The sequence below is a fragment of the Melanerpes formicivorus genome, unplaced genomic scaffold, assembly GCF_026170545.1.
Source record: "Melanerpes formicivorus ecotype bairdi unplaced genomic scaffold, bMelFor1.0.p_v2 SCAF_5, whole genome shotgun sequence".
Lineage (NCBI taxonomy): Eukaryota > Metazoa > Chordata > Aves > Piciformes > Picidae > Melanerpes > Melanerpes formicivorus.
This window is the reverse complement of record NW_027142357.1, coordinates 21,989,204-22,007,455: the sequence shown is the minus strand read 5'-3', so window position 1 is coordinate 22,007,455 and position 18,252 is coordinate 21,989,204. Positions and strand designations below refer to the sequence as shown.

Below are 18,252 nucleotides of genomic sequence, written 5' to 3'. Positions count from 1 at the left end.
TGTTACCATCTTCTTTACGTTTTAAGTGATACATCACATTTCTGAGACACTTGCAATGTGTCTTCATTTTTAGGCATTTGAAAATTCATATAGCTTCTGCTTTTCAGAAATTCTTCCTGGTCTCCAAAAAAATTTCCCATTCATTTCATTTAAATGCTGAGGATTTTATTTTATCAGATTGAAAGAACTGGAATGATTTGCTAGCTTGGAAAGATTTGGATATTTATTGATACATTCATTTTTTGAGGGGACTGAGCGGGGAATCTTATTAATCCTTACGAATATCTAAGCGGTAGATTGTCAGGAAGTTGAGACCAGATTCTTAGTGGTCCCCAGCGACAGGACAAGAGGCAATGGGCATAAGCTTGAACGTAGGAAGTCCTCTCTAAACATGAGAAGGATTTTTGTTTACTTTGAGGGTGGCAGAGAACTGGAACAATCTGCCCACAGAGGTGGTGGAGTCTCCGTCTCTGGAGACTTTCAAAGCCTGTCTGAACATGTTCCTATGTGATCTGCTTTAGGCAATCCTGCTCTAGCAGCAACGGTTGGACTTAATGACCTTTAGAGGTCACTTCCATCTCTTGCCATTCTGTGATTCTTTTTTCATCAGTGACAGTTCTTTTCCCTTAGTTATATCAGTAAACACCAGTAAAACTAGAGAACAGACTCAAATGATGACGTTAAATACATTCTCTTTTGCACTTGTGTCCTACTTGCAGTTTCGGGTGTATCACCATCACTTTCAGCAAATGAATTGAGCTCTCTCTAATCAATCATGTTTGTTCTTTTTTTAAAATATAATGTTCAGAAGAGACTTTTTCAATTATTCTTTCCAAGACCTGAGTAAAATTTAGTCCTGTAATTTGAAGGCATGGAGTAGTGTGTGTGTTCGTTCTGGTAGAAAAAAACTACGTTAAAAGAAGGTTTAAAGTGCCAATTTTTATTATATTTTCTGTCAAAACTGCAATACACTGTTCATGTTTTACTTACCAGAGCTCCACTACTGAGGAGAATCATAAAGACAATGAAAGTCTCAAACCAGTTGTGTTCAACAATCCTGAAGCAGGTTTTTCTGAGGTTCCACCACTGCTTTCCTCTCCCTTCTTCTATACTTACTTGACAGCACTTAAACCTTCGTACACAGCCTTTAAAACAGTGTATGTGTTGAGGGAAGAAAGAAAAAAAAAGATATTATGTTGAGTTGCATTAATTTCACTTATGCAATCTGTTAGTGATACAATGCTACCCTTCCAGAAGCTGTGCTACTTAGTATAAACCCAATAGATTTTCACTTAGATGACTCTCTTTTTTTGATAAAGAAAAAGCCCAAAAAACCAACAAACCAAAACCAACCAGTCAATTGGAATTTACAATTAAATTAACAAGTGAGAAGAAAGTATTTCTCATTTATTAGGAACTAAATGTTCAGTGCAGGGCACACAAGAAAATAAAAGTCTATGGAGCATGGAGCCAAAGTAGTCCATACTAAAATAAAACATTTAGTAATATATTTTTCTTATTCTAAAAATAATGATAAATTTCTGATAATATGTTTTCTTAATTGTTTATTTGATGTGTGGCATGATTGCGGTATCAGTATCCATGTAGTAAATTGTGATCTAAAAGTACTATTGCCAATAATCATAGTTATTAACAAAAGAGTAATCAATACATACATATCAATACTTAGTTTTAAATGATAATTTAAAACCAGCACCAGAACAAGGGGACACAGTCTCAAGCTGCGCCAGGGGAGGTTTAGACTCGAGGTGAGGAGGAAGTTCTTCACCGAGCGAGTCATTCGTCATTGGAACGGGTTGCCCAGGGAGGTGGTTGAGTCATCGACCCTGGAGGCGTTCAAGGGGAGATTGGATGTGGCACTTGGTGCCATGGTCTAGGCATGGGATCTGTGTTGATAGGTTGGACTCGATGATCCTCGGGGTCCTTTCCAACCTAAGCGATACTGTGATACTGTGATTATTCCGTATTTCATTAATAAGTATTATTAGTATATTTGTTACAAATACCTTCTGTGAAGCAGGCCTCTGGCTCTTGGGCTTCTTCAGGTTCAGCTTCTGGTTGCTCTTCTGCAGGAAGTCCAATATCAACTGTGCTGCCTTCTGATGAACTAGATGAGTTTAACTTCTGTAAATAAAAAAGTAAGCATCACAAATGTACAGTAAATATTTTAAAGGTGAATATTAGTTGTTTGCAGAACAAGTAAATAGTTCTGTAATGTTTTTGAATGCGCTAATATTCAACATAAGTTAATTGCTGATAAGTGCTAAATTTGTATGATCTTTGGTTTTCCTTTTGTATTGCATGGATCCATTAAAAATATAAATGATGATACTAAGGTTGCAAAGATTTATTTCCACAAGTAGCCATAAGTGGCAATGATCTCTTGACCTACATAGAAATAATGAAGCTCAAATGTATAAAGAAAAGATATGCAGGAATATGTAGTGTCTACTGAAAACCAAGAGCATAAATATAGCTATATAAATGGGGGTGGGTGGGGATGGGGGGGTAGGAATTCAGAGGAATAAGTGGAAAAAACATTTAGCAACAGAGAAGGCTATACTTTAGAGGTCAGCAAGTCCAGATTAAAAGTAGCTCAGAAGGACACAGAAGCTGCACACATTAAGTTTGAAGTAGCTTAAGAACGCCCACAAAATGTTGTATTGTGTTTTCTAACCTAATCAAATTTGCATGATGAGCATTAAAAGAGAGAAGTGGAAGGTGGAAAGCAACTTTTACAAAACCTGAATTCTCTTTACTTAATCCTCATCCTAAAAATTCCGAAAGTGTTTTAAGATGTAGCTGAGCCCTGGTTGCAACCTAGCTGGTTGGTATCATGGCCAAAGAGAAGAGTAAAAAAATATGAAGGAAACATATTTCAAGATGTAGAGGGAAACAAAATAATGGAATAAGTGCAATATAGACTCATTGATGAGACACTGCACCGTGCTTTTTGGTATTGAGGATAAAAATTTCCCCAAACCCTAACAAATCTTACTAAAGAAATAACTAGTCAATTTTCCAGTGACAATTCCAGGACTCATCAATACTGAGTTGCATGGTGCTTAATAAAATTTCTAATATTTTAAGTAGCAGGTTTTAGTTAATTTCATTTTGTGGTGACTATAATGGCGGGAATAACAGTGTTTCAGCTTTATTGGGAAAATAGGTTGATGTATCCAGTTTCAGGCTCTGTCATTGTTTCTCACAAAAAATTATTTATAGAGGGTTTTTTTCCATATTATAGTACAGACTTTCATCTCTGATATTTTAAGAAAAATATTGTATAATTCTAGTATGCAGCAAGTAGTCAGCTACCTTTTGCACACTAAAATTAAATTAACAGTTAAAATTTGAAAATTAAATTTGAAACCAACAGTGTAATTTATAATGTTAAGGTAATAGTCCTTTGCTAGGGGGAAAAAAGCATACTCAGCTGAAAACCAAAAACTCCCACAGAAACCCCACACTTTTAGAGCTAACCTAATCAGACAAAAAGGATCCTGACCAGTACTGTAGCACTCGAGGAATGGTGCTGAAAGCCATCTGCATGATCTAAAGCCATCTACAACTGTGTCCTCTGGCCTGAGAAATAGAGAATCCAGACTGTCCATACAGTCAGAATAATCCATTCAGTCTTTTCTCAGTAGTCTGTCATCCAAAACTCAGCTAATTCAAAGACTCTGGTGTTTATGATTTCTTTTGTACAGTTCCATTATACTAGCAATAAAATTAAACAAGGAGTGGAACTCAAATGAAACTAGTATGACTAAGTGTATTTTCCATGGTAAAAATATACCTATAAAACATAACTGCTTTTCATTAAATTCTATCAAGATGAGAAAGTCATAGTACTTTCTCAATGGAATTAAAGGCAATCCTGGTCTTACACGTAGTGATGCTTTTACAGAAAGCTTTCCTAAACCAAATCTTGGTCACTCATAAACCAGCTTATGTCATTCCATTTGACTGAACTGTGATGGGTTGGAAGTCTGAACTGGACCAGCCAGCATTAAGGTAGTTACAGGGAGATTAGATGACCAGTCATTGGGTTTTTTTTCCAATGTATCTTTGTTTAAATGTTATTTTATTCTGAAATTTTCCTGCTAGTGCAAGTTCAAAATGTGCTCAAATGCATTTTTAAAATCTCTGTTGTGGTAGTGGTTCGGAGGCTCGAGTCAAAGCAAATTTATAGGACATTGTGGATGATATTTAACAGGAAAAGAAATAGTAATGCTTCAGGTATTAACTGAGAAATGGGAACACTCTTTCTGAAATAGGTTGCCATGGGGAAAGGCTGTTTTGTACAGGTCTCGCTACTCTGAGGAGGATACAAAGATGGTGCTTAGCTTAATGCTGGGTTTCTGTGGAGAAGAGAAACTATGGAATTCTGCTAGCCTGAAATTGTGTGTCTGGAGTACTGTTGGCAATATAACAATGACAGGGGAAGATGAGCTAACCAACAGGGAAACTAGAATGGAAACTAGCTAGTTAAAAGTTGAGATTCCCCAAATCAGAATATTAATCTTGTTAAGTGTCTGGGAAGGTAATTTGCTGATTTGACTAAAATTTCAACAAATTAAGTCACAGCAAGTGTAGCTGCTTTGCAAATTATGCTATTGTGTGAGAGACACACACACACACAAAGTCATGTAAAGGAACAATTACGGCCTTCAATTGTTCTGTTAAGAATACAGTTCTCAACGTGGCTTTGGCATTCCCTTAGCAACATGAGATATTTTTGTCTGTTGATACCGTTTTTCAATTTTAATGACTAAGTGAATTTGAAGTATATGAAGAGTCTATGATTAAAACTTTTTATGAGAATCTAGGTCTAGAAGATCTGACAGTTTTAAAATCTAGATTAATTAGAGTGTCTAAAGGAAATACAAAATAAACTGTCTGGTTTTTGGTTCATACATGCTCGACAGAAAAGCAGAATTGAGGGAGATGTATGACCCTTCTTAGAGGAGAGAAAGAAAAGTTTCTGGTGGAATAAGTCTGTAGCTAAGACACCGCACTGCCCTACCATGTTGCAACTACCATACAGACAATATAGAGTTCTTCTGAATTAGTTTGGTCTCCCAACCCTAGTCTCTTATCTCCTCTTGAGGACTGTAATTTTTAACCCTTTCTCACATGTTTGTTCATCAAACATTAAGCCCTTCTTTATGCAATCATATATACCCATCTACAAAGAAGTGTCAAAATAACAAATGATCAAGAACTGAATATACTGGCTTATGCTGAAAATAAAGAAAATACTCAAAAGACAAGAGAGAAATGCACAAAATGTCTAAATACCTCTTTGCTTTCTTCCAGATCTGATTCGCTACTAAATTCCTCTGTGTTTAGATTTTCAAAGTCGGATTCACCCACAGCAATTGGCACTGTCACCGTGAGACTTGGGTTGTTTATGAATGACATGTAATCGCTCTCATCAATAATGTATTTTTCCACACTGCTACCTGTGCCTATGCCACTTGTAGTTCCATTTACATCTTTAATATAGTCATGGTCCTTGCTTAGTTCCACAGTTGTATGGTTAGAAATACAGCTATTTTTGTTGTTCAAATCATCAAGTGGTTTGATTTCATCTAAAGCTTTTTGTTTTTTAACAAAAGCTTTCTGGATGAATTCACGTGCTTTTCTTTTCACATAATCTATGCCCTTCTGCATTCTTGCTACAGCAATTTGGAGGTTATTCATTTCATTGTCATCATCTGTCACGGCAAGGTTGTCTGCACTGAATGAGCTCAATAGCAAGGCCAAAAATAGGTTCAGTACCTGTAGAAAGATAAAAAGAGAACATTCTAGATGATATCCCAACAAAGGACTCTCATTTTGTAAAAGTTGTCATATTGTTGACATTGTAACAAACAAACAAGCAAAAAAATTACCCTCAAACATTCTTATCTTCTTCATAAAAAATGAGCTTTTATAAATTTGTTAGCTCAAGCTCACTATTCAAAAATATTCCTACTACTGAATAATATCTGTAAATGTCTTTAAATCCCCAGAGTATGCAAATCTTATGGTGTAAATTCTTATAATCTAAAAATGGAGATAGCATGTCTGCCATTCAGCATCATCAAAAAAGTTTAATTTATCCCATTGCACATCAGAAATTAGATTATTTACATGACTAATCATAGGGATAAAAAAGAAGGCCCACAGCAAGTGGTTTATAAAGAGCCCATAAACTAAAATTATTTGAAGCACAAAATACAGAGCCAAAATACAAATTAAGAATGTGACTAAGTGTTCACTAACATTCTTGGGATTTTGATATTGCAGAATACTTTGCTACCAATCCAAAAAAGCTCTTAAGATTAACTTTAGCATGACCTGAAACCACCTGCTTAAGTGCTTCTGGAAGCAGAATCAGAGCACTTAGTTCACTTCAGAACTGAGCCCACTCTAGTGCCAAATAATTTTTTACTAATGCTTTGATTACATACCACTAGGTTTCCAATCACCATGACCATCATGAAAACAGTAAGGCACATGGCTTGGCCAGCAACCTCCATGCAGTCCCACATTGTTTCTATCCATTCTCCACACAGCACTCGAAATACGATCAAAAAAGAGTGAAAAAAATCTTGCATGTGCCAGCGTGGAAGCACACAGTCACTTGCAATTTTACAGACACATTCCTTGTAGTTTTTCCCAAACAGCTGCATTCCAACCACAGCAAAAATGAACACAATGATGGCCAGCACCAGGGTCAGATTTCCTAAAGCTCCCACTGAGTTGCCAATAATCTTAATTAGCATATTTAGAGTTGGCCAAGATTTTGCCAGTTTGAAAACTCGCAACTGGAAGAAAAGAAAAACATTGTAAGGACAACCAGAAAGAAAGACTCAAAGATATTGTAATGTTAATTTGTTGAAGGATATTACTGCAAAGCATGCTCTGAGTATGTCTGTTCAGAGGATGTTCTCTTGCTACATGCATGAAGATGGAAAGTTCAGTCAATAAAATTTTGTGAAGTTAGAGCTTGATATCCTCAAAGCATAGATTTTTTGAAGGCCAGAGAAGTTGCCAGTCATATTAGATGGTATTTAAAATCTAGGATTCATCTGCTGAAATCACCTAGGCTACTTTTCTACCAGTACTTGTAAAGCAGATCTATTCCAGTGATGCCAATCATGGCACAACACATCTAGTGAGTCGAATTGTTTCTGCATAGCAGGTTGTTTAAAGTGTGTGCATACATTGAATACATTGGAAATAGGCTCAGGGCACCCACTATTTGTCTGGATCACTATCAATTCCCTTTGAAGATAGTAAGATACCACAAGTAATAAAGGTTTCTACTAAGGAAAGAGATATCAGAATCAGTATCATGGCATATGTCAAGCAAATTAAGGCATGAACCCCACAGTGAGTGTAACTAATATATATTTACCAATCTGAATGATCGGAGAACTGAGAGCCCTTCCACGTCTGCAAGACCAAGCTCAACCAAGCTAAGGGTTACAATAAAACCATCAAAAATATTCCAGCCTTCCTGGAAATAATAGTAAGGATCCATTGCAATTATCTTGAGAAACATTTCTGCTGTGAAGATTCCAGTGAAGACCTGAATTCAAAATGCAGTTTGTTATTGAATTGTGAAATATAATACCTACAGATTTAGCTCGTCTAGGATTTTAGTTCCAGCTATGTATCTGCAATGTCTTATCCAAAACTGATACTTAAAAATAGTTCAGTGTACTCTAGTGATTTATTATGTCCACCTTCCTTTAATAAGTTCCATAGAAACCAAATATTTTTTTCAATTAATTAGATTTTATCCTAAACAAATTACATAAACTTCTGGTTTATAACATTTGTGACCCAATTTCAACTCCATCAGGCTATGGATTTTCTCATGTACTGTAGAAACAATATTGCAAATTTGATTTTCACAACAGAAACCAGAATACTTTTCAAGAAATTATACAATATGACATCTTTCTTGGTATTCTAATTACAGTATACAGCATCACGAGTGAGGCCAAATCTAAGATTCCAGATACCTTTGCTGGTACAGCCTGCCATAATCCCATTTGACTCAGCAGAGACATGATTATTTATACTAGATGAGGATCAAGTGGGATATGGGATCAAGTGAGATATAACAACTTGCTGAAGCCAAGGATCTTCTACCTGGGTGTCACCAGTAAGTTTAGTGAAGTTGATTGGCTCAGTGACTTTGATGTCAGCAATGAGAGAGCATTTAAGGATGCATGATATTGCTGGTAATCATAGGAAGCTGTACTGATGAAGAAGAATCATATTTTGGAGCCATCAAAGTAATGACCCTGAGTGCTTTGGGAGAATTCTTAGAAAAATTATCTGTAGAATAGGAAACCACCGTTAAAAGCTGCCTGAGCCCTAGTCTGAAAAGCTTTCTTTATTAGTTCTGATAACCCATTTTCAAGCAAGTGGAACAGAAAATAGAACAGCTACAGAGAATAATCTAGCTGTAATAATCAGGAGCTGGGCAAGAGGAGTCTGATTTGCTCTGCCAAGAAACTCCAGTGCTCAGGATAGATTTTATTACAGTCTTTAAATGCATTCCAGATATAAACACCAGAGATGGAAAGGTTACTATTCTTTTACTGGAGCCACTGAAGAAGAGGCAGAAATGGATAAATACGGTTTGAAATACTGATTAATTTCCAAATGATCAGACTGATAAGGTTCTCAAGGAGCTTTTAGGAATTACTGGAGCAGGAGAACCCTGAGAGTCATCTATATTGCAGAAAGGGTTTATGTCAGGGAGCCTAAGACTGGAAGAGTGTAGTACTCATAGCTAGGCTCTTTCTCACTCCCTTTGTAGTCGGATGTACACCAAGATTTATATGTAATTTTCTTCTTGAAAAACAAGCCTATAAAATGCTACAAGGAAACTCAGATTCAGAGTTTCAATTTTATTAAGTATATGAAAACCAGCTATGCGTTTATCTATTAATTCTCCTTTTTAAATTCTGTATTTATTTACATTACCAGAGATATTATTTCTTATTACAAAATAAGGAATATTAAATATACCATTATAAGAAATCAATTCTAAAAATAAGAGACAAAGCAGGACTACAGCTGCAGATACCTCTAGGTGATCAAACCTGTCAGTTCAAAATCATCAGAGCTACAAAAAATTAACTCCTGAATTCTTTAATAATTTATCCTTTTGAAGTAGAAGGGAGAAAATACAGTCGACACACAAGGAAAAGATAACAATTATATGATGATAAAATAATATTAAAACTATAAGAAGAAAAAATGCTGTAGAATATTTTTTTATATCTTTCTATAAAGCATATAAAGAAAACAATCCACATATCCACATTTAAAGCCTTTTACAGAAGACAGTTATAGAAAGGCTTTAAAATGACTCTCTTAGCTATTGCAAACCTGCACTTGGGAAACAGAGCAATTACAAACATATTCATCATTTAAAGATTTGTATTGTATTGATTGAAAAAATAACCTTGCATTTATTTGCATTGATATATTTTATAAAAGTAATGTGTTCCTGCTTTTGTAGTTAGACAGATCAACTGCTGTTTGAGAGTGACTTTACTTAATCTAGCATTGATGCCATTTTAAAATTTCTTAATTTGATTTTCCACAACATTGCAATATTTTGAGTATGCAGTATCATAAGTTACATAAGCCAGGTTTTACAGTGACATTTCCAAAACTGTTCTGATGGTCATATCTGGAGTGCCATAAATGTCCAATAAATCTACTTCCACAAGAGTGAAAAAGGAAAAGCTGTTTAACTCCTTCTTCCACTTCCTTTAGACATACTTGCTTCTAAATCGTGAGCATAAAACCCCAACAGACTTACCAAATTTCCAACTGAAAGCACATTGTTGAATTCATCAGTCATTGGATAATGTTCCATAGCCATAAAGAGTGTATTTAAAACAATGCAAATAGTAATAGCCAGGTCAACAAATGGGTCCATTACCACTAAGTTGACAATATGTTTTACTTTTAACCAGTGTGGACTGCAGTCCCAGATTAAGAAAATATTTGCAAATTTATACCAACATGGTGGGCATTTCTGTCTTGATTCTTCAAGTTCTGTGGGGAAAGAAAGTTCATACAAGTTACTGTGTGAATTGTACTAATCAAGTTGTCAAACTTCTACTGGCACTGATTAACCTCCAGTAAGCCTTTTATTTACAGGACTGTTTTGGGTTAACTACAGCCAGTAACTAAGCACAATACAATTGTTCAATCAATGTGGGGCAGAAACCTCTGGGATTAAAAGTCCCATGCTCTAACAACAAGGGCTATTCAAGAAAGTCTTTAAAAATTGATATCAAAAATATTTGGTTTATTCAAAGCTTATTTATCAAGAACAAATTCTTTGTATTCTGATTACTATGCCACTCTGTATTAATTTATGCATTGAGTTGTATTATGTATTTAATTGTTTTTTAATTACACTTCAGCCTGTTGCTCCCACTTACTGTTCTATTTTGTAAGTATTTTTATGTTGAAATTTGTGGTGCTTAGGTAAAAAAATTCAGTATCATTTTTATTCCCAGTTGAAGAAAAACACCTAGAATAGCATTTCTTTAAGAAGTAACTGGATAAATATAACTGCCAAAAATATGCATGTATTTTAACAATGATTGCATATATTTCAAGAATGTTCAGTGGCTTTTTTGTGTCAAACAGTGTATTTTTAATTACTATGCATAAGCATCTACTCAGTTATGATCCTCAAACATAACTGTATTCCTGATGACAGCATGAGGTAGATGGTGGGAAAACAATGAGATTGAAATGCTTGCTTCTGCAGCAAATTTAATGCTTATTTATGTAATAACCTTAATGGATAAAGACCTTTTTGTTTATTGATAAATGTGTCAGTTTGTGGAAAAGTATCTCTTAATTAAGCTGTTTAAAATATTTTTTTTCAGCTCAAATTTTCAGAATTCCATTGGAATTAAATAATAACATTAAAATATCACACACCTTCCACAGTATTTGTGAGGATGCTAGCAATACTCATGGCTCTTTCCCTTAAAGCTGGGTCTTCCAGGAAGTCCATAGAAACATGAAAAGAGCCAGATATTCTCTTCCTCATTTCTGTTTCTGTAGTGGCTCCCTATTCAGACAACAATAATAGGTGAGACCAAGTTAGAGAAATAAGATAAGCAAATGATATCTAGAGCCCTATTATTAATGTCTTAGGTTGGATACGTGCGTCGTGCTCTTCAGTTTTTCTCATCAGACTTTTATTACTTTTTAGTATCTTTTAAATAATTTTTACTGTTAAAGATCAAGAGGAAGTTTCTTGACTTCTACATTTCTTCAAGCTAGGAAAATTATTTAAATGGGAAAGGATTGAGTTCAAAATACTGTATAACATTTTTTGCAAATTGCAATTTTTCCCTTGTTCCTGCTGACAGTATGTACTGGGGTTTGTAACAATATAGCCTTTTTCCCAAGGCAAACTACAGCAAGTAAGAAAAGTCTGACTTCCTCATGCTTCCCCATGCTAGTATTTTTTTAGTAATGTGAGTAGACAACTTTGAACTCAGCAAGAATTTTTTTTTGAGACATCTTCTCTTACCTTGTATATGGTAAGAGAATGGCAGCAATATATACTGCACATATGTTCACACAGACATCTCTGGTTTTGGAAGTATGTATTGAAATGTGATATTTCAGTGAACACTTTGTTATCTACACTACAGAGCTCCACCAACAATGGATGGAAAAGGAATGAGAAATAAATTATAATAATCAACAACTTGATTACATATTTAATATGGCCAATAAGGAAGAATGTTATCAAAATTAACTAACATTAATTTTGATGAAGTGATAGCATCATTCTGATTGCAGTTACATAATAACATTTTCATGTACTATTTTCAATTTTACAGTAACTATGATTTTGCAGACCATATCCAGATGGACCTTTAGATCAGCAAAAGTAATACACAGAAATATAGGAAAGCATAGTGCTTTTATGAATGTGTAAGCTAATATTTTATTACTTGGAAACTGTGGCTTGCGTTTGTTAGTTATAAGCGTATTTGTAAGTAAATGCTAAGTTGCAAACCTATCTTAGCTGTTATATTTATTAAGATTTTACAAGATGCAGGAGCATTCACAGCTTGACCAACCAGGAAGCATTGCCAAGGGTTCCATTCTGTAGAAAACACTGGCTGGTGCAGTAACAAATGGCCACGATGCCTAAGCTATGTAAAACTTTCTTACATTGTCATCAGTAGCTGGTTTATCTATTATCACCTCTGGCAGAAGCTGTCCAACAGGCGATGTAGGAACTGATGGTCCACCAACCAGGGAAACCACCCCATTGCAATCCACAGTGCTGTGCATCTTCCCATTCACTGGAAACACTGCCAGCATCCTGGATGACCTACTGGCCTGACTAATGTTACTGTTGCGCCGTTCACCGTGTCTGCGCGGCACAAAAAGAGAATCTCTTCTGCTATCATTGTCTTCAAAAGTGCTGTGCTCATCATCAGCAAAGTCATTCTCTGATCCTATATCCTTTGCTCTACCTCTGAAGCTGAAAAGACTTGTTCTGCTGTTGCGCCTTGGAGAGAAGAGGGAGCCTCGAATGCTCAGCAAAGACTGCAGGCAAACAAAATTTGGGATTAGCAGCTGAAATGTTCAAATTTAGCATTGCTATTAGTATAGCATAGGGGATTTATTTTTTCATAAACAGTAAGCATTTTTCCCAGAAGCTAAATGTTGCTGCATTTTTTTTTTTTTTTTAATGTATCTAATCACTTATATTGTCAGGTAAAAATACCACCATTCATAGATTCTTATAACCAATTTTTGAGCATTCCTTTCTCCTAATGTCGGAGCTGATAAGCAGAGTAGTTACATAATATCCATCAAGAAGAAAAAGGAGTCTATACATGCACATTCTTTCATCTATGCAATGTCCTGCACAGGTTGAACCAATTTCCAAACATCACCAAAGCAGGAGGAAAATATGAAGTTATCATAAGAGAAAAATGCCGTAGCATTTTAATAAGTCTAGATTAACCACGCCCTGCTCTCCCCTCCCCCTCCCTGAGAATCAAATAATATTTGAATATGATTTTTAAACAGTCCTAATACAGGAATAAGGATATAAGGTTACATGTAATTCTGCATGGTTTTTGGTGTTTTTGGAAGGCAATGCAGCAGCTACAGCACTTTCTTTCAAGCACTAGCAATAATAATAAAGCTCAATGAAAATCTCAGTGTTTACTTTAGGCAGTAGGGTTGTATTACAGTACCAAGAAGACAAATTTTGTCACAGCCTATAATGGTCTGAATGTATGCTTCTACTAAAAATAACAAGATGTAATACCTGATGGGGAGAAGAATACTTCTTTTCATAGGTCAGTCTATTGCCTTCGATAGATAATCGGAAACCTTTCCTTCTGATGCTGTCTTCTGATTCAGACTTGTGAAATTCATCTTCATCTTTTTCCTCACCTCCAGACTGTTCCTTCTGTTTTCGTTTTTTCCTTCTATTTCTCCTCTCTTTTGCACTCTTTGAGCTCAATTTTGATGCCTCTGAAGAACTTTCTGAGAGCCCTGCTGCTTCTCCTCCAGCGCTGGGCTCCCTGGACTCTGCTGATGCTGTTACTGCTGCTGCTGCCACCGCCGCTGCCTGCCATGTTGTAGAATGAATTTGTGTCACTGAGCAAAGCATGATGTTATGGGGGGTTTAAATTTAGTTAGACATAATTTCTATACATAACTCCCTAGATCTTAACACTTTCCATAGGATACCCTCTCCCTATTTTCTTTTTTTCTGATTTTTATTACTCAGTTGACCCAAGATATATGCTGGTTATAGTCTTCTTCCATATTTCATTAGCAGTTTTTAAATGCAGAAGTCTAACAAACTGTAACGATCATGCTAGACTAAGAAACACATAATGAATAATGTATACCTAGTTTTGAATATTCCTTCCAGATTATGGCTGGATCATTCAAAGTATGATGTCTTTAGTGCAGAATAGAAATAAGCTTGCTCTGTGTTTTATAACTCCAAATTCAGAAGGCAGAGGATGAATATCTCCAGTAAAATTACTTCCATACTCTTTTACATTACTACACCATAAATTATACCTGAGCTGCTTCTTGCTGCTTCTTTAGCTGTTCCAGCATCTGTTGAAATTCTGCCTCTTTCTGCTCTGCTTCTTCCATAGTTGCTTGATTCTGTTCTTCATAGGCCATGGCAACCACAGCCAGGATCAAGTTGATCAGATAGAAAGAACCCAGAAAAATCACCAGAACAAAAAATATCATGTATGTCTTCCCAGCAGCACGCAGTGTCTGGAAATAAGAAAATATATATAAGCAAAAACAAGTTTAAAAATGTTCTTCTTTTTATATTGTTAAGATAATAAAAGGAGAGTGATTGTAGGCCTCTTGAATTATTGACAAAAACATATTTAGTCTATTTTGTATGAAAACATTCTCACCAATTGATAAAGGTTTTCCCAGAAGTCCTGAGTCATCAATCGAAAGAGTGACAAGAAAGCCCAGCTGAAAGTGTCAAAACTTGTGTAGCCATAATTGGGGTTTCTACCAGCTTTCACGCATGTGTATCCTTCTGGGCACTGGCTACAAAGACAGACACAGTGTTACTTTATATAGTTATTTTAATACTATTACCTGGAACGCCCAGGGGAAAATTTGGATGAGAAAGGGGATTTTTCTTTAGTTAATCAGACTAGAAATAATAGCAGTTGTGATTTTTAATAGAAAATTGTGCTAAAGGACACTAGAAGCATTAAGCTGGAAGGGCACATAAAAATTTGTGTTAAAAAATTTTATATAAGCTTCTAAAACATATTCAAATTCATTTATGTTGTAACATTAATTTTGGTATCAGTATTTCTTATGTGTCTGAGCCTGCTAGCACTCCTATACACAACTGTAACTGTAAACTAACAGGTGTTTTCACCCGCTGTGTCTTTTACATTTCATCCAGGCAGGAGCTACACTAATACCAAATTACTAATTCATTCATGCAAATACTAAACTCATCTAACCAACCCACTGAGCTCTGACCAAGAACCCAAATCCTCAGTCCAGTGTAAAACATTAGTATTTCTTATGTTAAAGAAATATACCCCCACCCTCCAACTGCACATCTAAAGACCATGGATCTAATTTATGTACAGTGTAATAATATGTGAAATTTGGTCTTACCCAGCATCAGAACTGTTTCCACAAAGCAGAGCATCAGTTTGCCCTTCCAGAAAATAAAAATGACCTGTACAGAAAAGAATTTTAAAACTATCATAAAGTCCTGAATATGAAAGTTTTGTTTCAGTTCTATGAAATAAATAGTTCATTCTAAAAGTGGTAAGGTGATTTTGGATGCAATTTTTAAAAAGCAGTACTTTTTGTCAGTAGGGACACAACTTTAGAGTGAATGACAACATGAATTGCAGTGAGTGCTACCACTCACAGCACTTACTGTAGGTAAAAACTCTGTGAAAATACTGAAAATTCTGTCAAATGCTGCTGTATGTAGAGGAGATGAACCGATCTCTCTTAAATCTGATCACTGAACTAAATCACACTTTGTGAAATTAGATTGTAGAGTTATTTATCATAATAATTGAATTGTGTCTGAAAAACTATAGTGATAATTTATTTCGGACATTCTGATCAGCGTTGGCTAAGGTTCCAGGTTGTCACTTACAAGCACTTGTGACAATTGCCTAATGTGTGAGCTCCACAAAAAGCCCTGAATGTGCCAATGGCTCTTACTGTTGCAGTTGCATACACGCTGCAATTAGCCCACTGATTGGTATGAAAGCTCCAGTGTAAATCTAAATGTGACTTGGACAGCATTAATGAAACAGTCACTGACTTGTGTAGGAGTATATAAGACCATTGATCATTTTAGGAAAGAAAAACAGTGTAACAGTTTCACTAAATGACCCTGTAGCCAACCATCCTACAATGTGTATAGTAATTCTCTATGTAAAGGACATTTTAGATTATTTAAATAACAAAGACATTGACCTGTCTATTCTTGGAAGAATAAAGAAATTATGTGCAACACATTTATGTTTATTAAAATACACTTTGACTATATGCTTGAGAAGTGCTTTTCTTTTTCCCCTACAGTTGCTAAGCTTTTGATTTTGGAAGAATTATCACAGGAAGTGCTTCCTCCTCTAGTAACAACCCACCATTTTATCACAGACTTAAGGATCCAATTTATACAGGGTCAGACCGTGTACCCAGTAACCCATTTCTAATGTAGACCAACGAAGTTTTGCCTTAGTATGTTTGCAAGGAGAGAGTAGAGACATGGCAGTACTTTGTGGAGCGCCTCCTCAGCTTTCAATACTGAAGCACAGAAGCTTCAGTGTTAAGGTGGTACCTTTTTTGCCTCTTATGAAAATTTAAATCCCACATTGGATTAACTTTCCATTGAACTGGTCTGTTAGAATTACTTAAGATGGTCTCATTTGAAATGACACCAGTGAAGCTGAGCTTAAACTTGACTGTTGCCACCCAAGCAGGGCTACTGCAGAAGCTGATGAATTCTGAGTCTAAGGAGACATCACAAGCTATTGGCTCAACACATTTATATGCCAAAGGAGGGACATGGTACTCTGGCCAGTTGCATCTTCCCGTCCTGTGTGTGAAATTCACCATTTGGAAAAGTTAGGTTTTAAGATATATGTAGATCTTATTCTGACACTATGAAGAAATCAGTTTCAGTGTCTAATGATACACCTGTGTCTTACAGGGTAAAATCTGTACCGAGCTAGTGCACAATCTTATGTGTGGCCACTGTCAGTCTGGACTGGTATGCAGAGCAGAACTGTGCTCTGCTGGAGCACAGTTCTAAGTAATCATGAGTTCACTGACATGATGCTGACCACAGCTGACTTTTATGAAGCAAATCTGAATCTGCATTATGTCAGCTAATCATGATTAAAACATGGTGGGACATAGTAGCTGATTGGGTAGGATGCAAACCTGACTTGATGTAGTTTATATGGAACAGTCAGTTGGGATCTGTACTGCATCAGCTGAACTGAACTGCTGAAATAGGGTCTGTATTCTAAAGTTCTGTGGTTTGGACAAGATATGCCCTGTAAGCATGCTGTACTTGCCAGCTCCATAAGAAATAAGAGCCACCCAAGCTTTCTCTGAGTGCACTGATACTGTGATAAAAGCTTGAAATGTTATGATGATAGGAAGCTGAGTGATATAAATCTATATCTAACTAGATGCAAAACTGAATTATATTGTACCAAATAATGTGAAAAGTCCCTCACTGCATCAAAGGTATATGTCTGACTTTTATGTCTGACTTTTATGTCTGACCTTTCTCTGACTGGGAAATGGGGGGAAAAAAACCCTAGTAGGTGAGCACTTCAAGGGGAATTACAGTTGTTTGGGTAAAACTAGCACAATGACAGAATAAATGTTAAATCACAAAATAGATTGTGAGATATTGTTTCCCAGAAAAAGTCAATTGCTTTTAACAGGCTTGCAAAGATAAACTCTAACTTATCTAGCATGAAATATATAAAATTTCATAAAGGAGTTCTTGACTCACTAATTCCAGGAGTGCTTACATAAAGTTTCTCTAAATAATATTTTAAAAAATGAGCTCAATGGTAAATTAGGTGTCACACCCCTTTTTAACATGCTCTGCACAACTATTGGCATAAACAGTTTTATAATTCCTTAAAAGGACAGTGCCATTGCACTGTTCTGAGCTCTAGGTAAGTTGTGTCTTACTGCTCTGTGAAACTGCTGGTTTAAGAACCATTTCTGTATCTTGTTTGCCCACCTTCAAAAAGAGAGCAGAAAGCTGTGATAAGGTAACTTTTCTCTTTGAAACTGCTAGTGAGCAAAGGCATGCCTATTAATGTCATAATAAGACTCATAATTTCATTAAAATGTAATAGTACATATGAAGTCCTGTGTAAATATACCAAAGGTTCAACTAGCCATTCAATAAAGTACATTCTGCAACAAATTCAATTCAGATTTGTTTCTTAGGAGTCTTCAGGCCTTCTTTAAATCAAGTAAAATCAGAGCTTGAGCTTATAGATTCTTTGTTAAAGAGCCAGGAAATTAAATTTGACCTTGAAGTCTAGGCCTCCATGAGGAGACTTTGCTTAGATGGTATTATACCCTAAGGCATGGGATCTACATGGATTCACATGTTCAAGTAAAGTGAGTTTCACC

At 35.8% G+C, this 18,252-nt stretch overlaps 1 protein-coding gene across 8 annotated transcripts in view; it reads right to left on the bottom strand.

Moving 5' to 3' along the window:
- The window catches only part of LOC137441333 (sodium channel protein type 1 subunit alpha), an 87,916-nt gene that overhangs the window by 27,020 nt on the left and 42,644 nt on the right, over positions 1-18,252 (bottom strand). For 6 of the 8 annotated variants that reach the window (XM_068138698.1, XM_068138701.1, XM_068138696.1 and 3 more), the window contains 12 exons: positions 15,235-15,298; positions 14,502-14,643; positions 14,146-14,352; positions 13,376-13,681; positions 12,262-12,642; positions 11,008-11,140; positions 9,866-10,104; positions 7,433-7,606; positions 6,483-6,839; positions 5,326-5,808; positions 2,028-2,145; positions 991-1,145 (listed from right to left, as the gene is read on the bottom strand). In XM_068138698.1, the coding sequence (XP_067994799.1) occupies positions 991-1,145; positions 2,028-2,145; positions 5,326-5,808; positions 6,483-6,839; positions 7,433-7,606; positions 9,866-10,104; positions 11,008-11,140; positions 12,262-12,642; positions 13,376-13,681; positions 14,146-14,352; positions 14,502-14,643; positions 15,235-15,298 (2,759 nt within the window). The remainder of the gene's footprint in view (positions 1-990; positions 1,146-2,027; positions 2,146-5,325; positions 5,809-6,482; positions 6,840-7,432; positions 7,607-9,865; positions 10,105-11,007; positions 11,141-12,261; positions 12,643-13,375; positions 13,682-14,145; positions 14,353-14,501; positions 14,644-15,234; positions 15,299-18,252) is intronic. The other 2 variants (XM_068138704.1, XM_068138702.1) reach the window with 1 other exon arrangement.